The following is a 25,162-nucleotide window of genomic DNA, read 5'->3' on the forward strand; positions in this document are numbered from 1 at the left end:
AAAGTTGGACTCCCCTTAACATGCCAGCATTTACAGTAGGTGGATACTTTATAAAAACTATCTTTATTAACATCAAAGCATTCAATTCCTTAAAAAAAAAATACCAAAAACCACCCAGAAACAGAGAGGTTCAGAAGAGTGTGTGCTAAAATGGCTGGACAGCCTTGCAGCCACAGTTCAGCGAACAGACTCGGGGACCCTGGGGGCATCAGGATACCAGAGACCCACTCAGCCCCAGGCCGAAGGCAGGTGCACATCGCTAACCCACAAGACCCTCTCCTCACGGGAGTCCTGTTGGTGCCCGGGATGCAGGCAGTAGGTGCTGCTCTTCTCCCTGCCCCGAAACAGCTCTGTAAGAGCCCGAAGGCCTCTTTCGGCAGACACGGACGTGTCACAGACGGGAGCAGCACGGGGTCGAAGCAGCACAGTGGGAACAGGAGTAGGAGCTGACGGGGCCTGGCCCACACACCGTGTACCGCCAACCCAGCCCCATGGCCTGACCAGCCCTGTTGTGCTCCCGCTGGAGTTCCCCTCTGATTCTGCTGGGGCTGCTGCCGCACACAGCCCAGAGAATGTAGCAACAGTCTCTCTAAATCTCGCTGGCAAATCCTCCACCCTGCCCCCTGCCACCTGGGCAAGGTTACCACTGGGGGTGTGAGTCTGAGGTGCCCCTGTGTGTCAGAGCTGCCCCTCCCGGGCCCCCGCCTCCTCCCCAGGGGGAAGGAACCCTACTCTGCATGTGGGCTGCTCTCCTGGTCCTCAGGACAGCTGCAGCCTGGTCTAACCAGGCCCACGCAACATAAACCTCCGACCGAGGAACACCTTACGAACCCTCCCACTCACCTCCTCCAGGGAGACGACCGAGTGGTTGTGGAGGTTGGGCAGTCGGATGACGATGTCTCTCTGCTCAGCGCCCGCCTCCGCCTGGATGGCCATGGAGCTCTGGAGCATTTCTGTGCAGATGTCATAGTTCTCCAGGGCCTGCTCCATGTCCCCCTGGTCCAAGGAAAATCAGTCACAGGACACGGCCAGAAGCAAAGGGAGTCCTCTGCTGTGCCAGGTGCCTGGCGTCCCTGGTCCCACTAGACTGCAGGCACCGTGAGGGCAGCTTTATCCAGTTACTGCTACCCCCTCTGAAAAGGGACCTGACACATGGCAGGGGCTCAGCGGGTGTCTGTGGGAGGGATGCACAGACAGACGGACAGACAGACGCATGAACTCACACCGCTGCTCTACGGGGAGGCTTCGTTAACCCCGTGTCACAGGTGAGAACACTGAGGACCCTTGAGCAAGGCTGAGTGTCTTATTCAAAGGTCACAATGATACATGGATTAAAAGCTGGCCCTGTCCTAGCTCCAGAACTGCGACACCCTTTCACTCCTTCTACCACAGGGCACCAGGTATCACTGTGTGCGAAGGTGCTGGGTGACAACCAGTCCACCCGGCCTTCCAGACCAGACTCCAGAGGGAAGCTTCCCAAGGATTCACAGGAGACGGGTGGCTCATTCCCTTTTAGAAAGCGCTGCAGCCATCCGTGTATTCGCTCAGGCTCCCTCACAAAAACATAAGCCAAGAGTCACGACCCCAAGGCAGTCTTAAGTGAGGGCTCTAGAGGGCACAGGGAACCCCGTCCGGACCTCCGTTGTGCTGATATGCTTTAGAGGCCGGTGGCCACGCTGGGACTTCTGGAAATTCCCCACGTGTCCCATGTCCTCAAGCTGAGCCCAGTGCACAGCAGCAGGTGCCACACACACACACACACACACACACACACCCTCAATGAGGTATCCAGCTCTCTCTCCCATCCCTGCTCGGTGCCAGGGCATGCTCCCCAAGCAGCTGACCACAGAACGAACCTGCAGAGCCAGGAACCGGGCCTTCAGCCAGTACACACGCACCACAAACTCCAGCCAGCCATCCTCAAACAGGTCCCGCTGAGATGAGGCAAATGACAGCTGCAGGAGGTCACCCAGGAAGTGGGTTCCCGGGAAATCAGGCCCGAACCTGCCATTCCCCACGCCAGCAGGGCAGTTCCGGGGAGACACTGAAAACAAGCCAGGCCATAACGAGTCAATTTCATGTGCAGGGTCCAGATGTCCTGCTCCCTAGAGGTCACCCTCAGCCCTCTATCTGGGAAAATTAATGGGACATGTAAATTGTCACGTAACTTGAGAGAACTAAGATCCCACTTCCTTCAATCCTATGTAACAGAAAAGCGGGTAGGTGGCTCCCCCTGGGGACCAGCTGCTGCTAACCACTACTTGAGTGTCTGAGGGACTTTTCTCTGAGACCCTGGATTTTTCCAGGCCTGACCAGCCAACCCAGGAAATGTGCATACTGCAGATTCAAGTCTGAATTCCATGATTCCACACGCCCCCTTCCTCCTGACTGCTGAGGGTTCAGAAAGTTACCCAGCCACAGAACTGAGAATGCCCCCTACCTGCAGAGCTTCTGCCTTTGGTCAGCAGCCACTGGTCCAGCTGCAGCTCCATGCAGGAGAGAGACATCAGCATCATGTCCTGCAGGACAGACCCAAAAGGTCAGGGACAGAGTTACAAAGGGTTGTCAAAGGATGGGGAATGGAACGATACTAAAGTAAAGTTACTTCAATAAAAATATCATTCTTCTACCTCCTTCCCACCGAGTAGATGACAATCAGTGGCTCCCTGCCAGGACAGTAAGAGAAGCAGATGGACCTACCATAGGACAACACCCGGGCCTAGAGACCGGTCTTTAGTCCTGAGGGACTGCTCCGCGCAGACGCAGACCTGCTGCCTGCCCAGTGCGTCCACACTACAGCACCCCATCCTTAGAAGTGCCCAGGGTCAGCGCACTGCTCCCCGGCGCACGAGGAAGCAGAGGCTCAGCGGTAAGGAAGCACTGCACAGAGGCAAGCGCAGGCACAGCTGGGAAATGACCAGCCCGCTCGTCTGGGGACCAAAGCCTCAGCTCCTCCTGCCACTCCTCACAGCCCCCAGGGGGACAGGCTCAGCAGGCAGAAAATGCCAGCAGGCAGTCCCTGGGTTCCCAGAGGGGGTTCCCAGCGGAGGCTGCAGGACCAGGAACACTGACCCATGTGCCTCTAAGTACTGCCCACCCCAGGCTCTTTCACCTTCAGTGAACCCAGCTAGAACCCTATCACCAGCGAGGGCCCTGAGAGCTCCCAGTGCCCCTCCTCAGCATTTAGCTGGGAGAAGGGGCTGGAACACCCTGGGGAACCGTGAGCCCCGGGAGGCACGGAATGGAGAAGCTGAGGGTGCGGAGTGCTGCTGGTAGAGCGGCTGGGCATGCTTGGCCCCTGACTGCCCTAAGCAACCGTACTTAGCTCCTGCGCATCTGTTTTCTCTCCTGTTTAAAAACCGGCCCAGTCCCTAGAACCTCAAACATAACCAAGTCTTTACTTTCCCCAGACTCTCTGCTGGCTCTCCTCCATCTCGGTCCCAGCCCTGCCCCAGGCCCGCCCGTCTCACCTCCTCACCTGCACGTGGGCCCGGTTCATCCTGTCAGCTCTGCCTCCAGAACTCCCACCCCACTGCCACCACCATGGTTCACCTCGCAACAGCTTCCTGAAGACCCTGTGCCCACTCTCACCCCCAAGGGCATCCTCCCCTCAGCCTCCAGAGATCTCTCCAGGCACAAACCTCATTCCATGGTTTCCTGTTGCAAACCTCCAGGGGCCCAGGTTCCAGGCCCAGAAGTCAACGTAGCCAAGCAGGCTCAAGACAGCAGCAGCCCCACACCCCAGAAGGCCCCCATGTCCACCCCCGGCCCCAGTCTGACAGCGGCCCTATGGAGGCAACCGCCCGGCCCACCTTGATGTGCTTGTCACTGCAGTCCCTCAACAGCGGGTTGGGCAGGCTGGTGCTGTGCCTCCTCCAGCTGTGGTAGATGCTCAGCACAACCTCCGCCAGGCCCGGGGGCCACCTCAGCAGGAACTTGTGACCCATGGCCTTCAGGTAGCGCATCATCAGCTCCAGGATGCCCCCATTGGTCAAGTTCTCCAGCAAGAAGGTGTGTACATCCTGCTTCTCTGCCCGGGGAAGGAGAAACAGTCTGACTTGAACAAAGGACCTCCTGTGCCAGGGTCTCCCATTTTCTTTGGGAGAGAGAGAGGGGCAATGGCAGGGCCGGGGCGGGAGCAGAAGAGACCCGTGTCCTCCCACCACACGGCGGTGCTGGGTCAGGCTGCCGGGTTCCCATCCCAGCTCCAGCCCTCACCAGATGAGAGCAAGCCTCTCTGAACCTCCAGGTCTAAGGTGGGTATTAAAGGGTGGCCCTCAAAGCGCTACCGTGTGCACTTAGTAAGAGTGTGCAAAAAAACACAAAGCACAGTGTTTGGCACACAACATGCACTCACCAGGTGCACCAGACACATCTGACTTGCAAAGCCACGCCCCCAGGTGTGACCCAAAGCGCACGCCCTTCAGGGAGCACAGCCAAGTGTGAACCTGGACGTTTCGGCAGACCTCCCAGCTGGCCGAGGAGCTCAGGCCCCAGACAAATCCAGGCAGCCCCCTGACCGCATTTTAAAACACACCCAGAGCTGCCCTGGCTGGTGTGGCTCAACGCACTGAGCGCCAGCCTGCAAACTGAAAGGTCACAGGTTCAATTCCCAGTCAGGGCACATGCTTGGGTTGTAGGCCAGGTTACCAGCTGGGGCTGTGCGAGAGACAACCACACATTGATGTTTCTCTCATACATCGGTGTTTCTCTCCCTCTCTTTCTCCCTCCCCCCTCTCTGAAAAATAAATACATAAAATCTTTTAAAATGCACCTAGAGCCATTCCCCCGGAACAGAACCCAAGCAGGTTACAGGACGATGGGAGGAAGAACCCCCACATCGAACAACCGCGCAGCCCGGTCCCTACCGGACTCCATGAACGTGGCCGAGTCGAATGACAGTCTGTGAGACCCAAGGTTTGGGAAGCTTTCCAGCTTGGCTTCCGACTGAACTTCGTAGCCGTTGAAGGGGTCGTCTTCCTCCTCAGGGTCCAGTTTTCTCAGCCTACGCGAACATACCAAATCACAAAAGCCACACCACACATTTTGAAACTCGAATTCTTACTATTAAAGAAAAGTGAAATCCGCACCAGGCAGAAGCAAGCTAGAATAAGTGAGCGGCAGGGTCCAGCACCCAGGCCTTCCTGAGCTGGAGACCGGTGGGCACCCTCACCCACTCATCCGCCCCAGCAACAGACGACTGCTGGGCCCCGGCCCGTGCCGGGCGCTGCGCTAGGCACCAGGATTCAGCCGTAATGTGGCAGACCCTGCCCACAGTAGGCTTGCCTTCTCGTGGGAGAGACAGACAACAAGCAGATGCACCAAAATAAAGACCCCAAATAGGGACCAACAGAGTGCTTGTCATAAGGAACTTCATCAGATGGCAGAGTCAGGAAGTCCTCTGAGGGGGAATGCTCACACTGACCCTGGAGGAGGGAAGGGACTGGCCACGCAAAGCAGCGGACGGGCCAGAAGAACACCTGGGATGTTCTAGGACCCTAGGGGAGCCCAGTGAGCGAGGAGGAAGGAGGTGGATGAGTGAAGGGCGGGGGGGTGGGGGGGGCTGCACATCAGCCCTGCAGAGTTCGGTCTCCCCATGGCTCTCACACTCTCACAGAGCTTTGGACGTGAGGGCCTCCGGCAGCGAGCGCCACTCTTTCCTGCTCCTCCCCAGGCCCACATTTCCACGTCCGCAGCGGATCCCCCCACCCCACAGCCCCGCTGCACACACACTCAGGGCGCTTTCCGACGTCCTCACTCCCTGACTACACATGCCCCGGGTGCCTGCTGCAGTTAGGCAGTCACACAGCCCCTGCCTGACCACTCAGAGCAGCTGGTGTGAAACCGCACGGGACCGCTCTTCAAGGTAAGAAGATGGAAACCACTCTGGGTGAAGGGGTGAGGCCACATGACTGAAGGGCAGGTGGGGAGTGGGTGGCTCAGCCCTCCGGCGTCATCGCCCGCAGTACACCCCGAGGCTCCCCCACAGGGAAACCTGTTTCTTGGGAGGAGCGGACCCAAGAACACTGCGTCTTCAGCTTCCTGAGCACAACCTCCATTTCTAAGCATTTCACTTTCACCACAGAAAGGCAGGCAATAAACTAGGGAAAATAGGAATTCTGCTTTGCAACGAGTTTACAATCCACCTAGCGCCTCTGGCTCCTCCTCCACTTGGGCACGGCCACCACTGAAGTCAGCTGTCACGGGCCACAGCCCTCGCTGAGGACTCCCGGGTGAATATGCACACGGAGTACACGCGGCCACCCCCAAACCCACTCAGTGACCACGCAGAAACAAAAATGTGTCCACTCACAAGGACACAGACAGGGGTGGGGGAGGAAACCCCAGCAGGTAAAAACTGTGACCACCAAACGTCAGAAGCAGACAGATGACGGACAGCAGAAAGGGAGCTGTTTTCTCCACTCAGCTTAGGGTGGGAGGAAGGGAACATCAAGAAGCCCACCCAAACAAAAAAAAGAAAAAGGAAAAAGAGAAGTCCATCCACGGGCCCCATAAACCCCAGGACGGCTCTGGAACTGAGGGCCCCGGGGCCCCTGAGAGAGGGGAGAAGGCAAGGACAAAACTCGGCAGGGCTGGTGAAAATCTACGGAAGGCGCCCTGGGGTCCAGGACTCCCAGCTCCAGGCCTCCTGGCCCCTTCCCCTCCCTGCGAGGCTCCTCCGAGGAACACCACGAGGCAAGCTGGCGATGCCAGGAAGGATTTACCAGCCCACCCTCCACCTCCTCCGAATGCGAGGAGACGCTGCCGAGCCGGGAGAAACCAGACAAGCACTGTCCCTGAGAGCAGCAGGTGAGCCTCTTCCGCGGGGTTGCCCGGTGAATACATCCAAGGCACAGCCGCCCCGGGCCTCCCAAACGTGGGTGTGAGTGCACAGGGACATGAGTGTGTCGCCCCAGAGGAGAGAAATCCACTCATGTCTTGAGGGCCCCGAAGTGCCTGGTCTTCCAAAGGAAGCGCAAGCCACGGTTCCTGCCCTCGGGAAACTCAGAGGCAGGAGAGGCAAGAAAAGCCCCAGACCCCAGCCCAGTGAGGTCTGTGCTCCAGTCACTCGCACAGATGTTGCGGGACCACGGCGGAGGTGCCCAGAAAGGGCGGTGATGGAACACGGAACACGGCTGGTGCGGGCTGGAAGTGTGTGCGTCTGCCAGCGGGAAAAGCAGGCACTGTACCTGGACGGCAAGAACTTCATCAGAAGCTCCTGGAAGTCTACTTTCTCTTCTTTCTTGCACTTGGTGTTTCGGACACGGGCAGACCGCCGCTTCGCTGTCTCCCCGTTGTCTTCGGAAATCTTCTTCCGCTTTACTCCCTTCTTGGCTTTATCGCCCCCTGAAATGTCACCTTCGAGAAGAGTGCAAATCGAAATGACCCACGGGGCAGAGCACGAAAATGCAGCACGAGGCGCATCAGGCCACCTCTCAATCTCTGCCAGCGTGTTTACCTTTATCTTCCTTAACATTCGAGAAATCTCCCATCTCTCCTTTAACAACAGCGTTCTGAGTACAGTTCATTTCAAAGTGCTTAGCCCTCACCCCTTTCTCGAACCCACGCAGCCCACAAGCTGGATCTCGAGACTGCTTCCGTGCCTGCAGAGCTCCAGGGTCTCGGAGTCAAACACCCCCCACCCCCACCCTGCACGTGGATGGTTCCCAGGGCCTCTGCGGCCTCGTGGGTGAACCTGGGTGGGTGAGAGCGAGTGGCAGCAACCCTGACTCTACCCTCTGCTCAGGACCCTGAGAACCCAATGACACGATGGGGGTGAAAGAACGACATGACTTATATAAGGGCAGAGGACAGTCACACACGATTAAGTCAAAAAGATAGAAACAATCACGTATGTGCTCATTCAGAAGCTTCTTTAACTGCTAGATATTTTTCAGTGACAGAAAATCAAGAAAAGACTTGGGAGTTTTCGTCTGAAATCTTTTACAACCCCACTGATGATAAAAATCGGTAAAACTATTAAAAAAAAAAAACACTACCGCACGTGGTGGTAACTGTGCCAACCACATTTTAAGGCCAAAGCACTCGGACTGTGAGTGCACGGCAGTGCTGAGTGCTTGGCACGTGGCTGGCAACTGGCAGACCGGCAGAGGGACCTGCCGGCTCACGCCTCACCAGGTGGAAGAGCAGCCTTCACGCCAGGACTTACCAGCCAGGTGCAGAGTGGTCCCAAGGAGCTGCATCGTTAAGCCCCAAACCCTTCCCTGAGGGGCTTCATTACTGAAGCAGCACCCGAGGAGCAAAAGCCCCTAAGGAGCAGCAGCCCCAGAAGCAGGCTGAGAGGCCCTTCTGCAGGTCCAGGGGCTCTTGCTTAAACCTCAGACCAGGAGTATCGGCAGGACCCGTCCCTCTGAAGAGACCAGCGCCACCCAAGATCCATTCCTGCCCAGCAAACTGGGTCTCCCCAGAAGCCAGCCCCAGAAGACCTGCTCACCCATAGGGACGCCTGTCTCCAGCAGGCTGGGACAGTGCAGCGGGAAGCTGGCTGTGGCCACGGGGGAGTAGGAAAGCACAGGCTCTGCCACGGTCACAGATGGGTTGGCACTGACAGGGCTTGGCTGGATCACGCTGACAGGCGCCACCACCACAGAGGGTGCCAGGGGCTGGCTGGGGTCCTGGTAGTCAGAAAGGTCGATCCTCTTGCCGAGGCTGGGCCGTGGGGGCTCGCAGGTAGTGAGGTGGTTGTACATGGCCAGCAAACTCTCTCCGAGGCACTTCCAGCTGCAAGGAGACAGTCACCACGGTTGGCCAGCACCCCGTGGTAAGGTGCTCTGAACACAGGGCCGGCCAGCCTACGGAGAGTCAGCAGAGCTGGCGCTGGGGCTGCCATCCCCACAGGTGCAGGGAAAGTTGTCATAGCTTTGTCACTGTCATTACTGACAAAATCTTGAGTCTAGCACGGCTGAGATGGAGCAGCTAGAGCAGGGCCAGGGGCCTAGCATCCTCCCCTCACCCCCTCGGAAGCCCTGACGCATCTCAGCCTCAGGCACCTTCAGCCTCAACCAGGCGGGCATCAAAGCCACTGACTCACTCTACAAGCTCCTTCCCTGCAGGTCAACTCTTTACAGCATCGGTGACATTTCTCTGCTGCCACTAATCTGGGGTTTCTTTGCAGCAGGGAGGGGAAGGGGAAGGCTGCTACCAAGGACGGGGTCTAGGAGGCTAAATGGGCCCTTGGGCAGGGTCTCTTGGGAGCAGCTTCACAGCGGGTCCCCACGTGGGCCAGAGCTGCTGGGTGGCAAACCAAGACCACTGCGTGTTACGGTGTGGTGTGGTGCATGATGTCATGTTATGGTGTGGTGTGGTATGTGATATCTTCTGTGTTCTCTGTTGTGGTGTGTGTTGTGTATTATGTTGTGTTTTGGTCAATGACATTGTATGGCATGATATATCCATCCATCTGTCTGTCCGTCCATCCATCCATCACCCTGAACGCTCTAAGGCTAAAACTCGAATTCTCAGCCTGGCCCCACGGTGCTGGCCAGCAAACTGGCCCAGCCTCATCTCACGCCTCCCCCACACTGCTGCCAGGTGAGCTTTCTTTCAGGTCTGCAGACTCACACTTCCGCATGCCCCAGGGCCTTCAAACAGACTTCCCTCCACCCAGAAACAAGGCTCCCACTCAGGCCCCACCCCCTGTGCCTGGTCAATGTCCACTCCTCCATCAGGCTCCTGCTCTGGTATCCAAGCCTTCTCATCCCCCAAGGCAGTGTGGACCCGTGCTGTGCTTCTGTCCTCAGGGTGCCCATCAGCTTGGGGTGTGTGCTCCTTCTGGGTGACTAACTGCCCCTGGGGTCACCCCATGAGGGACCAGGCCCCGCTATGTTAAGCCCCCAGCACACAGCACAGTGCCCAGCATGAAGCTGGCATCCAATAAATACTGCAGAAGGAATGAAAGGGTGGTACTTCAAAGCCCAGAATCTAACCCAGTGGGGGCTCCTGGAACTGCAAGGGGTTTCTTACTTTTCTTTTCCGGCCTCCAGTCAGGGCCACATCCAGACAGGGGAGAACTAAGAACGGTTTTCACACACACACACACACACACACACACACACTCGCGTGCACCAAAGATGGTACCTGGCCCACACGGTTCAGGTATTTACTGTCGGGTTCTTTACAGGCAAAGTGCGCCAAATCCTGGAATAGATGGTGGTTATTTTAAAGCCAAACACCCTTTCCTCCCAGAGAGAACTTCTACAGTCTGCCTGTACTAGTCCAATCCCATGCTTACCTAGCAAGCAACACCTCCCTCAGCCAACCCACCCCCCTCATGCATCCATTTGGCCTTCACCCTGCGCCACGCAGGGTGGCTGTGACTGCAGTTCACAGCTTCTCTTCCCCAGCGACATCGCCACAGTCCCTCAGAGCGTCATTCCTCAGGACTCCTGCTCCTTCACTAAAGTAACAGGGAGGTACCCAGGGCCCTTCCAACACCCTCGGCCCTCTTGGCTAGGGAGCCCACACTCACGACAGGATGGGGGTCCCAACCCAGCCAATGAAACAGCAGAAAGAGCACCTGACAGGAGCCTCAAAGCATCCCAAAGAGCAGCCCCGTCTCCCTGGCCACCTCGGCGCCTGTGTGGGAGGAGTTTCTGGGCAACTCGACACTCGGGCACAGACAAGCAGCAGCAGCGACCCAGATCAGTGCCAGCTCTGCGCTGGCCGCCAGGCGTTCTGTTTCACCATCACCACGACTCCACAAAAGAAGGACGTTGCCCTCCCCACTTTCAGGGGGTGGCATATAATATCTCCAGGGTCACCCAGCTAGGGGTGCCAAGGTTAGGCCCAGGTCCACCTGATCCAGGACAGGAGTGACAGGCCACTGTGTGACAAAGTCTCTGCGTATGAGGAGGGGGGAAGGGACGCTGCTGCCATGGCATGTTAAATTCAAAGATTCAAGACTCAATGGCAGGATTTTAAACACAGAAACTGTACACCAGATCGCACTGAGGCGCTAAAATGACCCCAGTTCCATTGGGCTGCCAACAGCGGCTCATCCTGCCCAGGCTGGGGCAGGGCCTGGAGGCGGCTCTCACACACCAGGGGCCCTGGAGGGAGAGCACAGGCTTGCGAGCCGGCCACCCACCCTGCGGTCAGTGCAGACTCCCCACTCCCCACTCGGCTGCTCTGAACCTGGCTTCCGCCTGCCAAGTGTTTGCAAATGTTAGCTTCCTTTTCCTGTCTGGGCAGGGCAGATCGAGAGGGACTTACAGGAATGTGGCAGGTGGCTGGGGTCAGGGATGGCAACAGCGAAGAGGGACTTAGACTACACCTACTTGGGACAGGCCTGGCTGCTTCTCAGCGGTCAAAAAGTAGGCCACACGCCTCCAGCCATGTCAGCGTGCACCCGGGGCCCACCCCTGCCACCAGCCTGGGGTCAGTCACTCACTCTCGTGTGGGGCCCACCAGCCGACCCAGCAGCCCCAGAGACCCGGGCAACCTACGTGAAAAAGGGGATGGGCTGCACCAGCTTCAGGTCTGGCTCCTTCTCCCGCACGGTCAGCGCTTGCCTCTTCCTCCGCAGCCCCAGGGCCTCGTCTACGATGGCCTGCGTCTCCGCCGCGCTCACCGACACGTTGTGGATTGACATGTCACTAACGGCACAGCGTGTAAGTCGGGGAGAAATTACAATGTTACAAACCAGAGCCAAAGCTGAAATTTTACAAGCAGGGATGCAGTTAATACCCTTTACTCTATATTAATTATTTCCACAGATAAAATAACCACTTGAGTCTGGCCTCGGAAGGGCAGTAATTAGCATTCTCAATACCCACATGCACCAGAAATGACTAACACCCTTTGTCCCTTCTACAAGTCAAAACTGAGCAAGGGTTTTCACATGTATTAACAGTATCAGAGTAATGTCAAAGCCACAGGAAAATAAAATCTTGCTAATTATTTATACAAAAATCTTAAAGAAGTTAACGAGGCCATCCTGCCCATCCCAGCACAAAGTCATCAGACCGGCCGAGCTCACCAGAGTCTACGGTGTCTCCAGCTACAGAAAGGGCGGGGCTCCGAGGCCCCAGGCGCCCTTCCCCAGACAGCCCTGTGCCAGAGGTGGCCCAGCAGCACCTGCCCTCCTGTCTAGGCTGTCCTGACATCCCCCATCAGGGCTCCACCACAGAGCCACTTGCTTAAGGACTCGCGTGTTTTATGTCTCTCTCCAAGAGAGACATATGTCCCCTCAGGACAGATGTGAACAAGAGACAGCCTTATAGGGACAAACTGAGATAAATAACCTGCCCCCCCCCACACCAGCTGAGTTCCAGGGGACAGTGAGACACCAGAGGGCAGAGGAGTTGGTTCGGCAGGAAGGCAGCCCCAGCTTGGAAGATGCTGGCAGGTGGCCCGAGCACTAGAACACAAAGGACGCACAACAGCACAGCAAGGGAGAGGTGGGAAGACAGCACTCCCAGTGAGGGCCCAGGGGGAGCCAGGGTGCAGGACAGGAAAGAGCACCATGGGGCCAGGCCAAGAATCGCCCAGGGACCTGAGACAGTTCTCTTCCTAGGGGAGGAGAAGCAGAACTGCCAAGGACCCCCTGGGCAATGCTGTTAAGCATGGGTTTTGTTCTGGAGCCAAGGCAGGGATGGCACAGGGTAAGGGGTGCATGGGGGAGAAAATCCTGGAAAGGGGAAAGGTGAGTGTCAAGGAGGCACGGTGGACATCAGGCTACTACAAGCAGCCAGAGAAGAGCTGGCCGTCACCAAGAGCCAGTGGGGCAGTGGGGAAGGAGGGCAGCAGCCAGCCAAGCAGGTGGCGCTGAGATCAGGCACACAGCCGAGTAATACACAATGCCAGTTCACCGGAGGATGATGAAGGGGATGAAGTGCGGGGCTCGTCCTCTAGGTCGGGCCCTCAGAGAGGCAGGTGCACACCCCCCTGATATCCACCAACTACTCAGGGAGGGAAGAAGGGGGTGCAGACCCAGGAAGGAGAGAGGCAGGACCTACCATTTAAGAAACATTCGGAGGGAGTCTTTCCGGAGGCAAGGCTGCTCCTCAAAGATCTTCTCCTTGAGAACCAGCCCTTTGCTGTACCGGCAATCCTTCTCCAGAGCTTTGCAGATGAAGTACAGACACGCTGGCAGGGAGAGAAACAGTTACGCCTTCTGAGCGTGCACTCTGACGCTCTAACCCTGCCAGTGAGTACCAGGAATAGGCGCCTGCTCCAGAATCAAAGAAATGGACAGTAAACAATAACAAGCTCTCATTTTACCTGACTCACTCAGAAAAGATTTCTGAAAGTAATAATGCCCACAGTAGAGTGGGCAGCCCAAACACTACTGGGGAAGATAGACTGAATGACCTTTCTAGAGAACCACAGGCATCACACTCGATTGACCCAGCACCCCCACTTCTAAGAATTGCTGTAAAAAACCTGCGGGGCCCACAATGCGTAGCTATTAGCTAATTGCAAAACAGCCTTCAAAACAAATCAGGGACCACTCAGTGCCCCATCACAGGAGCCTGGTTGAGGAAGGTGTCCCCAGTCCTCACACTGGGTTGCTGAGCAGCCCCTGCACAGCGGTGGAGGGGTGTGTTTCCTGACCAAAAGGAAGGCCCCAAGACAGCTCAGGGGAGAGGCAGGGGACAGTCACAGTGCAACTCCATTTGTACGCAAAGGTATGGCATCTCTGGGACCACAGTGGACTGGAGGGTGACCAGCAGGGGCTCCCAAGAGAAAACCAGGGAGGCCCTGAGCATCTGAATGATGCCAGTTCCCAGCAGGCATTTCAGCTGCAGCAAGGCCAACCAACCTAGCTGCAGAGGGAAAGTCTGAGAAGTCTCAAGCGCCCCTGCCTGCTCACCTCAAACGTCTCAATGCCACTGGGAGTCAATTTAACACGCCGCTTTCCCCTGTGGGTTTACAGGGGTGTCACGTCCACCAGGGCTCTCACAGACATACCTGCTCTCCCTGCCTAGCCTAAGTTTACCGAGCACGACCTCTCCTGCCACGAGTGCGGGTACAAAGAACCGCACCGGGTGGCCAGGCACAACAGGCTGATGCTGACTTCCCAAGCTGCAGGGAGAGCATGCCAGGAGAAATTAAAGCCTCTGGAAGAAGAAACTCCTGGAGTCAAAATAGTGCCCCATGGGGACTCCCACATTCTGCTGGTGGGAGGGAAAACCTGGGCGACCAACAGAAGACGGGCGCAAGAACATTCACAGCAGCACTATGTAAAAGCCCAAATCTGGAAACAACCCAGATATCTGAGCCCAGAACACTCAACTTGTGTATGCACACGACAGACAACACAACAGTAAAAAGAGGCCTGGCCATTGCCACACCCTCCCTGGGTGTACATGCAGGGACAAGACAGCCACGGCCTAGGAAGCCCGCTGAGAAGAGTACCCGCTGCCCTCTGACGCCACCTAGAGGCGGCTTCACAGGAGGCAGAGCTCATCTAGGGTGACAAAAGGGAGAAATCAAGGTCCCCTCAGTGGGTAGCAATGACTGGAAAGACACCGGAAGCAGCCTGCCTCCTAGGGTTCTGCAAAGGTTTTGCACCTTCACGCGTTTTCACACACACAAACTGAAGGTCCTCAGGTGTGCACTTTACTGTGTATGTCTTTTACCTCAATTTAAACGATTTAAAAAGTGTCTGCAGAGAACAAGGGCTGGAGGTGGGGTCAGGTGAGCAGGCTCTAGTGCTTCTCAACATGCTCCACCCTGGTGCTATTTGTCCTTCAAAAGGAAAGGAAAAATCCTCTGCAAGTCAGCTTCTCGGGCACATACCCTGGACGTGACAACAAGTGCTCGTGAGCATGTCTGTTGTCAAAAGAACGGCCAGGCTCTGCGGGACCTAGCTTGCAGTATACGTGCTCAGCCTGGCTCAGAGCACTCCTGGAGGGCCAGCCTGTGTGCCGCGGAGAGCATGCAGAAGAGCTGGCCCCGTGGGAGGCCCAGAACCCCCAAGGCCACAGCACATCATCAGTGCCTGCCTGGGGACCAGCCCGTGCAGTGGGGCAGAAGTGCTCTCTGCAGAGCAGAGGAGCTGAAGCAACTGGAAGGCAGACTGGGGCTCTGCCTGGCAGAGATCTTTCCAGCAGCCCTGCTGCTTTGCAAAGGAACAGGCCGCTTCAAGAGGTAGTGAGCTCCCTGGCACCAGAAAAAGTCAAGCTGCAGCCCTGAGCCGTCTGTCTGCAAGTTGTAGAAACAGGTCTGGCACAGAATGGCACAATGCAGGGATGAAATGGGATGACCGAAGGGAAAACCACTCAGAGAGCATGTTACTCGCTACTGTAATACACTCGATAAGTTCCAGTGGGGTGAGGAAGACGAGGAGAACACAGCAGAGATGCAGAAACGCCTCCATTCTCCCTGGTCGTCAGGCAAAAAGGCCATCGGTGTTCACTCTGGCTCCCAGCGTCCCCAAGCCACCCTGCCCCCTCTGTCCCTGAAACACAAGCACCGGGGAGAAAGCACCAAAGCCCGACTCACTTGTGTAGTCGCTGAGGGTGTACAGGACCGTGATGAGGTTGTCCAGGCAGGGCCAGTGGTCGGGGTTGCACCGCAGTCCTTCCTCAAAGGCGTGGCGGGCCAGGGGGACCCGGATGAGCCTCAGGGCCACGTGTCCGATTTTGTACCAGAGATTGACGTCCGTGGAGTCCAGCATGACCGCCTGCAAGCAGCATGAGCAGAGGACGCGCACGCCCGTCAGCTCCCTCAGAGCAGGTGCCTGTGGAGGTGGGAGGGGCACGGCACCGGCCCCCACTCAAACTACCCAAACAGCAAACACAAGGACCGATTTACCCAATTCAGAACACTTCTTACATATTTTGTCACTCTGAACAGCTATATTTCTCATATATCTGACAGAAGTGGAAGTGAAAGAAGCAGAATTAAAAGAAAATACGAGAGCCCTGTGGGATTCTGGAGAGATTCTGGGTTCTGGAGATAAACCTCGGTCCATATCCCTGCTCCTGCCTGGACAGCGGCACGATCCTGAGCCTCAGTGTCTTCACCACGAAAATGGGGATGACGACACCGTCCTTGCAAGACCATGAGAGGGTCAGCGCGTGCACAACAGCAGTCAGCTTGGTGTCCGGCCCTTCAGAGGTGCTTACAGAGATGATGGCAATCACAGAGAAAGAATGGCACCACTACTGTGCATGGGCACAGGGTGCCAGGTGCCAGGCTCTGTCCCTAGCACTGTATACATACCAATTTATTTAATTTTCATAATAGTCCTCTTTTTGTAATACTTCCATTGTATTGGTGTGGACCTGGAGGCCCAGGGAGATTAAGCTCCTCACCCACAGTCAGGTGTGGTCTAGGCGGCGGAAGAAGAGCACACAGGTCCCTGATCCCCGGGCCTCTCTGAACTCCCCGTGAACACCCACAGACCAGGGCCTGGGGGACTGCGGCTGGGTGACGCACACTGCAAGTTCTTTCCAACCAGTAAGGCGCAATCTCACCCGCTCCACCAAGAACTTTCAAAAACACCAGGGAGGTGGCACCACCAGAACCGCACCTCCAAGTAGAATTCCATGGCTGTCTCCAGGTCCTCTCGCTGGGCTGCCAGTTGGGCCAGGTTCTTGTACGTGGAATATTTCAGCATCAGCCCAGGGTGTTTCAACCCCTCTTTCTCATCACCAGATGAAACTGCCTGTGAACAAAACAGAGGAGTAGGAGTGACACTACGTCCTGAAGCCTTGGCAGGCGGTCAGCAGGACACCTGGCTTCCAGGCTGGCCTCCGCCACAGGCCCGTGGGCCAGTCTGCCGCCGCCCTCCACTGGAAAATGCAAGTGCTGCACCACAGGTCCTTACAGGATCCCTCGAGCTTGGAGCACACAGGCAAGGAAAGCCAGACCACCACGAGGCGGTCTGCAGGTAGTCTGGGCACCAAAAGACGCAGACGGAAACCTGAGGGTTCGAGTTTGGATGGTGACATTTATGGTATTGGTAAGCCAGCCAGTGGGCCTGCACAGCAGGTTTGAGGACGGGGCACAGAGTGTCCCCATCCTGGGGACAGCAGGCAGGGCCTGGAGCTTCTCCCAGGCAGTCAGCATCCCTACATGTCCCTACACAGCCCTGCACAGTCCTTCATGTCCCTACACGTCCCTACACAGCCCTGCACAGCCCTGCACAGCCCTACACGCCCTACAGCAGGAAAAGCACTGGAATAAGAGCTAGGAAGCTAAACTCCAGACTCTGTAACTTATCACTTGATCACAGACAAGTTACTTTAACTATAAAGTTAGTGTCCCAAGGAGCTCTGTAACATAAAGACAATAATTCCTAACCTAAATTTAAATATTCAAAGTGAAAACAAGCCCAAAGAGCATAAAAACTGCAAATACACTCTATATAAAAAGCCATGACAACTCTGAGGAAACACAACACCTTCTGAGAAACCGCTGACCATGCAGCTGTTGCTCCAGCCACAGGACGCCCAGTGGGAACCGACCAGCACAGAGAAGTACTTTCGGGGGGTGTCCAGTCCTCGTCTTGGGACGATCACATTCATACATCATTCTTCATGCTCAGAACAGGCAAGACCCAAGGAAGCTCCAAGAAACACCCTTTGGCTAATCCAAGAAACCCACCCTAGTGCTCTTACAAGAATCCCATCAAAAACACCGAAGATCTCAAATCAGGCTTCCCTCACCACTTTCTGCTGTTGTCCGGCTCATGCTGAAGAAAGGTCCCGAGACAGGGCTGACCGGGGTGGGCCCTGACACCCCCGCCTCCAGCTGCAGACTGTTCCGAAAACGGTGTGAACGCAGTGACAGAGGCTGTGCGTCCACTGCAGAGGCGAACTGGGCAGTCATACATTCTCACACCGCGGCGGCAGCTCTCGTAACCAGCTTCTATCTCGCCGACCGGCTGGATTCAGGGCTACTTTCCATTCTCCACGAGACACTCTGATGCCCACGGGAGCTGAAGAGCCGAACCCAACGAGCTTGCCCTCCAGCTAGGCTGTACGCTTCCTAGAGGCCAGCTGTGTTCCAAGCTTGTTTATGCCTCATGGCTGTAAGACTGTAATTACATAACTTAGTTTACTATTAAGTACCCCGATACCAGATGAGTATGAGAAGAAACTTTTCTGTGCTTTTCAATTGTTTACAATGAGCATGTTTTACTTTTATAAGTGAAGAGGGAGAATGCTACAATAATCTTTCAAGGCGGAAAGTGATGATCTCCAGATCATCATAGGTATGTCCATCCAGATGGACATACCTACAACTAGCAGGCTGGCACACAGCCCTCAGGCAAAGCCCTACCTGGTCCCCTGTCTGGTGCTGGCCCACCTGGAATCAGCTCTGTTGTTAGACTGCTGGCTCCGTGCTGTGTTCGCCACTCACGTTTCCAAGGCCCGCCCCACTGTGGTCTGACGGGAAGACCCACACCTGAAACGTGTCTAGCACCTGGCCCATAGCTGGCGCTCAGTAAAAGTGGTCTAGCATCATCTTCCCTCTCCGGGCCCTCACTCACTCCCTACTAAGAAGGGAAGGGCAGGTCCCAATTCCTACAGCCCTAAAGTACTCTTGACAAGCTACAGAACTAGGAGTAGGAAGCGATCACTTGAGGGAGAGAAGGAACAGACGCTTTCTGCTGACGATCCGAATGCAGCACCTGCCTTATCGGAGGTAGAAACCATCCAAGGACAGGGCTTGGGACCAAGTGTCTGCCATCCTGGGGCTGTAGGAGACTCTGCTCAACAGAAGGACTACGTGGTCCCGAAATGCCTGTGGGGTGATGTCTGCCGTTTGCTTACATCATCTCTGTGCTGAGTGCTTGAAAACAAAAACGATTCCTCTTAATGAAACACACATCATCTTCCTGAATCAATTCCAGGCGGCAACCATTCCCAAACCCCCAGGTAACATCTCCGTGACCCAGCTAACTCACTCATCACTAGCGTGGTCCCCATGCGGGATCCAGGTCCTGCCCTCCCTGCCTGCCCGTCTACACCATGCCCACCGTGCCCATATCTTCGGTGCAGCTCTGCTCCCTCAGCCTGTCTCTGTGTTGGCATCCCAACCCTTCTCTCTAACTGCATTTTGCAAAAGCCCATGGTACACCCACACAGGTTCCCTTTATTCCTGGGCTGCCTGAAGTTCAGGCATTTCGCCAAAATGTGCTGTCAACAGGTGGCACATAGGAATCAGAAAACCAGGGAATATAATCCTTACTCTAATTTTTATGTTTTAGATTTTATTTATTTATTTTTAGAGGGGAACGGAGGGAGAAAGAGAGGGAGAGAAGCATCGAACGATGTGCAAGAGAAACAGCAATCGGTTGCCTCTCTTGCACCCCTGACTGGGGACCTAGCCCACAACCCAGGCATATATGCCCTGACCAGGAATCGAACCAGCAACCTTTCAGTTTGCAGGAAGATGCCCAACCCACTGAGCTATACAAGTCAGGGCTGATGTTTCACCAGTGAGGTAGCTCTGGGCCATCAACACCTTACTGGCCTCCATTTCCACAACGACAGAATGAGGGCAATAACCCCCACCAACTTGGCAGAGTGGTTGTAAAGATCAAGTAACAATGACAGCTGGCACGTCCAGAGCTCTTGCTATGTACCAGGATCCATTCCACATGCTTCACTAGATTCATTCAACCCTCACAGCAACCCAAGGAAGCACACACACGCTACAGGCGGGGAAGCTGGGGGCAGAGAGGAGAGATAATGTGTCCAAGGTTACAGCCAAGCAGTGAGAGGGCAGAGGGCAGACCCAGGCCACCTGGCTCCAGGGCCGCTGGCCCCTCACCTCTCGCAGCAGGCGCGCCTCCAGCAGCTCATGATAGGCCTTGGCAGACTCCTCAAACTGGTCGTGTTTTTGCAGATCCAGGGCCTTGTGATACAAGGCAAAAGCCTCTGCTTCCTGCAAACAAAGACAGGAGACGTTTTCACACAAAGGTTTGTCTTTTTTAAGCCCAAAATGTATGTGATGGGAGCTGCAGTCAAGGCCAGGTTAACTGTCAGCCGTACCCTCTGGTAGCAGAAACAACCTTAACTCTCCAGCCTCCCAGGATCTCACCCCTAAAATCCCACTGAGGATCATCTGAATGCATTGAAAATGCAGTGCCACCGACAGAAATGAGCAGCACGATCTACCTGCGGAGGATAACTGTGGAGTACATACCTGGGCCTCCTTTGTCTGTGTTTTATGACTTTTAAAGCTTCCTTCATGATCATCCTCAACTGTGGAGCTGGCATTTAAGGCTGCAATTCGAATCTGGAAACAGAGGTTTGACAAAAGAAAAGAGTAGCTTTTAGATGAGACGTCACTTGTTCCTTCAACAAGCCGCAATGACTACAACCCCGCTCCATAACCTATTCTGCCTTGAACAGCCATGGCCTTCTCAAAATGTGGGGAACGAATAATAAATGGACATCTAGTAAAAGAAGAAGTGTTAGACAGGACAAGGTCTCAAGGTCTGAGCCATTCCTTCTAAATGTTATTCTGGCTAAATGTTAAAATGTAGCACAATATTTTACAGACCAGCTGTGAACAGGATAAGCTTCACAGGAATTCAAGGAATAAAGGTAGCCAACTGTAAAGAAGAAATCAATGTGTAATTGACCAAATAGGGTACACAAGCAATAGCTAAAGCCTCTCTTCAGGAGACAGCTTTGGATACGAATTCTGCGTCCTTTACTTGCTGCAAGCAGTAAAACTGCCTAGGGAAAACTGCCTATCTCATTCTTGAATACAGCACCCCAAGTGTGGTGAGCCGCTTGAGTTCAGCAGCAGTAAGACCAGAACATGCCTTGGGGATCACACCAATCTGTTCAGGGAGCGTGTCCTAGGCAGGATCCATTGCAAAGGGAATACAGGCTGGGGATGCCCAGCCATGACCCAAATAGAGAAAGATCCAGGAATTGGAATAACAGCTTCCAACAAAAGGGGTTAACTGTCTCCCTCTCTAGCAACTATGATGAGGCCCCTCAAGCCACTTTAACAGAAGTCCAGCATTCCCACCCTCAAATGTGCCAACACCCTGCCGACACCCGGGAGGAAGGCTGCCCCATAGTGAGAGCCTTCAGGGCCCACCCAGAAAACGCCCCTCGCCCCTAGGAGTGAAGCAACAGAAGAACACCGACACCGGCAAACGAGGCAAGCCTCAGTCCTTACCATACTCAGAGCTTCAGCACTGCCGCTGAGCACCGCTTCCCATCACCCGCGAAGGCTGCACCCGTCCGCAGGTCTCCTGGAGAGGACACAGGACAGACAGAGAGGAGGCCCCTGAAGAGCCGAGAACATACCAGTGCCCGTGGGGCTCCCTGGCTCTAGGCCTCGGGACGGCTGTGTGGTCCGTCACACAGGGAGCCCCCCGTCCCTCAGCTTGAGCACGTGCCCTTGCCGGGCAAGGCACCCGGTGCCAGGACACGGAAGGGTGAGACCAACTCCAGTCCCCAGGCCTCACTGCTCAGCAGAGGCAATGGGTCTATAAACAGTTATTTCTTTTTCAAAAGTTGAATAAAATAGAAGCAGGCAACATCTAAGGGTGGAGAAGAACAATTCATTCAAAGGGACCAAGAAAGGTGAGGGGGTGAAGTCAGCCCTCGCGCCAGCCTGGGGAAAGGGACAGCACGGCAGAGGATCCAGGGAGGCCCAGGCAGGGAGAGCGGGCGGCGGGGAAGCCGGGGCCAACCAGGGGCCTGAGAGCGGGGGTGGGGGTGGAAGGTGGGGGGGGGTCCTCCCGTGCCAGGGAGTCGGAACTTTATTCCACAGGCAATGGGGGAGCCACTGTGCGTTTTCAGGAGAACACAACTTTATAAATACAGAGGGAAACAAACTGGAGGTCGGCAGACCAATCTTAAGTGTGCGAAAGGGACAGGACCGGTGGAGAAGTCGGAGCTTCACGCACCGCCGGGGGGACCGTACAGCGGTGCAGCCGCTGCGGGGACTGCCTGGTGCTTCCCCAGAATGTCAGACACAGAAACTCCGCTGCCTGGGAGCCACTTGAGAAATAAAAGCCTATGTCCACACTAAAACTTGTTCGCCAGTGTTCCCAGCAGCACTGTTCATGACAGCTTATGGTGGAAAACACCCAAATGTCCTTCAAACGCTGAGTGGATAAATAAAAGGTAGTATGTCCATACAATGGGTTATTATTCAGACTAAGGTACTGACCAATACACACCACAGTGTGGATGAACTTGGGACAACCGCACGCTAAATGAAAGAAGCCAGTGGTAAAATCACATACTGTCTGATTCCACGGTCAGGAAATGTCCAGAACAGGCAAACCCACAGACACAGACTGCAGACAGTGTGGCTGGGGGAGAGGGACAAATGGGGGGTGACTATTAATGGGTATGGGTTTTCTTTCTAAAGTGATGACAAGGGTCTAAAATTGACTGTGGTGACGGTCCCACAACTCCGTGAGTACACTAAAAACCACGCCTTGCATAGGGGAACTGTATGGCATGTAAACTGTCTCAGCAAAGCTGTCACCAAACAGAGATGCTGGGAGCCTGGAAGGAGTGGTGGCAACGGGGAGGAGGGGGAGGCGTTCCAGGGGGTAGGCTCACCACGGTGGACACCTGGGAGGCTGGAGGGAGCAGCGGTGGTTCTGACCTGAGGAGCGGGATGGGAGAGGGCACCACCGAACAAGCCGGGGAGGGGAGGCAAAGGAGCCAGAAAAAGTCCCATCTGAGAGGCTGGTAGAAGGCCCTGGGAGGACCCCTAGGGCAGCAGGAATGAGCCTCAGCAGACAGACTGACCCCAACACGCGCTCCACCTCCATCAAATGCAATATCCACTGCCCTCACCAGCAGTGCCCACAGCAATGACTTCCAGCACGGCCTCCGCAGTGGGCCCCAAGTTCTCCAAAGGTCTTACAAGGACAGAAGTACAAACTTTTTCACAGATCTAGGAGACTAAAACTTTCCTAGACTGGTATTTATTTTACCTCCTGTTTCTACATTTAGAAAAAAGAAGGCTGCTGGTTAAGTCTGAAAATGCTGCTTCCCCATAAACTATGCTATGACGGACACAGTGAGCACAATACAATGTGGAAAAACTAACCAGATAAAAGTAGAAGCTGCAGCATTAAAACCCTGCATCTAGCCCTGGCTGGTGTGGCTGAGGGGGCTGAGTGCTGGCCTGCGAACCCAAGGGTCGCCAGTTTGGTTCCCAGTCAGGGCACATGCCTGGGTTGCAGGCCAGGTCCCAGGCTGGGGATGTGCAAGAGGCAACCTATCAGTGTGTCTCTCCCTCTCCTTCTGCCTCCCTTCCCCCTCTCTAAAAAATAAAATCTTAAAAACGAAACAAAACAAAACAAAAAAATAAACCCTGCATTGAGCTAGAGAGAGAGGGAGGGAAAGAGAGCAAGCACTGACAGGAATCCTTGAGCATTGCTGCTGTGGGAGACAATATGGAGGTTCCTCAAAAAATTAAACTTAAAGGCCCTGAGCAAGTAGCCTAGTTGGTTAAAGTGTCATCCTGAAACATCAAGGCTGCAGGTTCGATCCCAGGTGAGGGTACATACAAGAATCAACCAAGGAATGCATCAGTAAGTGGAACAACAAATCGATGTTTCTGTCTCTCTCCAAAATCAATAAACTTTTAAAAAATAAACATAAAGTTACCATATGACCCAACAATTACACTTCCCTGATGCATCTGAAAGAACTGAAAGCAGAATCTCAAAGCTATTTGCACACCCAAGCTCTTGGCAACATTATCCACAACAGTCACAAAGGAGAAGCAACCCAAGTATCCGTGGATGGATAAAAGGATAAACAAATTGTGCTATATCCATGCAAGGGAATATTACTTAGACTTAAAAAGGAAGGGCGTTCTGATGCAAGGCTACAACATGGATGAAACTTACATTATGCTAAGTGAAATAAGCCAGTCACAAAAGGACAAATATTGTATGGTTCCAGTTATATGAGGTACTTAGAATAGGCAAGTTCTGGAACGGTGGCTGCCAGGGGCTGGGGGAGGGGATAGGGGAGCTGCTGTTGAACTGGACAGAGTTGCAGTTTGGGGAGATGAAAAGGTTCTGGAGATGGACAGTGATGATGGTTGCCCAGCAACATAACGTACTTAATACCATAGAACTGCACACTTAAAAATGGTTAAACCGGTAAATTTTATGTTGCATATATTTTACCACAACCTTTTAAAACCTTCATGTAGTGAATTAATAAAATAAAAGGGTTTCCAGTGGGATGAAAGCTGAATGTGTGTTCCAGGTACAAAATGCTATTCCCAATAAAGTCTCGGCCACACTCTGATCACCCCCCCAGAGGCCAATGGCCCCTGGTGCAGACAGCAGCTTGAGCCATTTCCTGGTGACTCTGAGCAGAGCCCTCAGACCCAGGGGCCAGGAAAACACTAGGCAAAGAGACTGGAAGAAGTGGGGGGAGCCTGTCAAGTCACGGCTTCACAATCACTGTCTTAGTTCCCCCACTGGGTCTGCCCACTGAGTCCTACAGGACGGGCCTCTGATCCCAATCCCCAGGGCAGCACACCACCTCCACCCAAACTTCCACCTTCACTTACAGAGCGGGCACTCAGTAAGTACCTTTTGGTTGATTTTTTTCACAATTCTGTTATTCTAAAATCTGCTCTTCTTCCTACATCTGAGGGTGTAAGAGGAAAAAATGGAAAGAGCACTGGGTTTGGAATGGGGAGCTTTCAGAGTGTGACCAGGCTTTGCCTCCTGATGCCTGAGTCCCTGACCCTTTGCTGGCTTCAGTTTCTCCATGTATAAAATGGGATCAACAGCCCGACCAGACGAGGAACTCCTCTGAACAGAGAACAACAAACTCAGTGGGATTCCCCATGGCAAGTCTACAAAGTATGGACCCTCAGGAGGTTCTTGACTAGCTGCAGCTGCATGGAGCCTGTCACCCGAGCTCTGCCCCCACTGCCCTGCAGAGGCTGGCAGTTCTTCCGCAAAGGAATGGAAAATACAGGAGAGAAGGCAGAGGGTGGCACTCCGCCCGAGCCACAGGCCTCTCAACTTGCTCTCCACTGGACAGGTGCTAGCTCCATGTCTCGGCAAGTCTTACCAAATGCCATCTGGTAAGGATGGCCCAGGGAGAGCTGAGAAATGAGATCTCTGCACGGCAGTGACGGGAGAGCACCAATGCAGCCACCACACCCAAGGTCCGCCTACTCCCTCAAGAGGAGAGCTCCCCTGCCTCCTGACTCAGCA

The 25,162-nt window shown here is 54.8% G+C and overlaps 1 protein-coding gene across 2 annotated transcripts in view; it reads right to left on the minus strand.

Moving 5' to 3' along the window:
* CABIN1 (calcineurin binding protein 1) overlaps window positions 1-25,162 on the minus strand; it is a 126,337-nt gene that overhangs the window by 98,920 nt on the left and 2,255 nt on the right. For both annotated transcript variants that reach the window (XM_036014866.1, XM_036014865.1), the window contains exons 2-15: window positions 21,121-21,196; window positions 20,128-20,220; window positions 19,753-19,866; window positions 16,502-16,636; window positions 15,469-15,649; window positions 12,978-13,107; window positions 11,466-11,615; window positions 8,456-8,742; window positions 7,191-7,359; window positions 4,869-5,005; window positions 3,813-4,030; window positions 2,441-2,519; window positions 1,857-2,044; window positions 844-996 (exon numbers count right to left, since the gene is read on the minus strand). In XM_036014866.1, the coding sequence (XP_035870759.1) occupies window positions 844-996; window positions 1,857-2,044; window positions 2,441-2,519; window positions 3,813-4,030; window positions 4,869-5,005; window positions 7,191-7,359; window positions 8,456-8,742; window positions 11,466-11,615; window positions 12,978-13,107; window positions 15,469-15,649; window positions 16,502-16,636; window positions 19,753-19,866; window positions 20,128-20,220; window positions 21,121-21,123 (2,037 nt within the window). In that variant the 5' untranslated portion in view covers window positions 21,124-21,196. The remainder of the gene's footprint in view (window positions 1-843; window positions 997-1,856; window positions 2,045-2,440; window positions 2,520-3,812; window positions 4,031-4,868; window positions 5,006-7,190; window positions 7,360-8,455; window positions 8,743-11,465; window positions 11,616-12,977; window positions 13,108-15,468; window positions 15,650-16,501; window positions 16,637-19,752; window positions 19,867-20,127; window positions 20,221-21,120; window positions 21,197-25,162) is intronic.

Source organism: Phyllostomus discolor, chromosome 13 (genome assembly GCF_004126475.2).
Source record: "Phyllostomus discolor isolate MPI-MPIP mPhyDis1 chromosome 13, mPhyDis1.pri.v3, whole genome shotgun sequence".
In the NCBI taxonomy this organism is placed as follows: Eukaryota; Metazoa; Chordata; class Mammalia; order Chiroptera; family Phyllostomidae; genus Phyllostomus; species Phyllostomus discolor.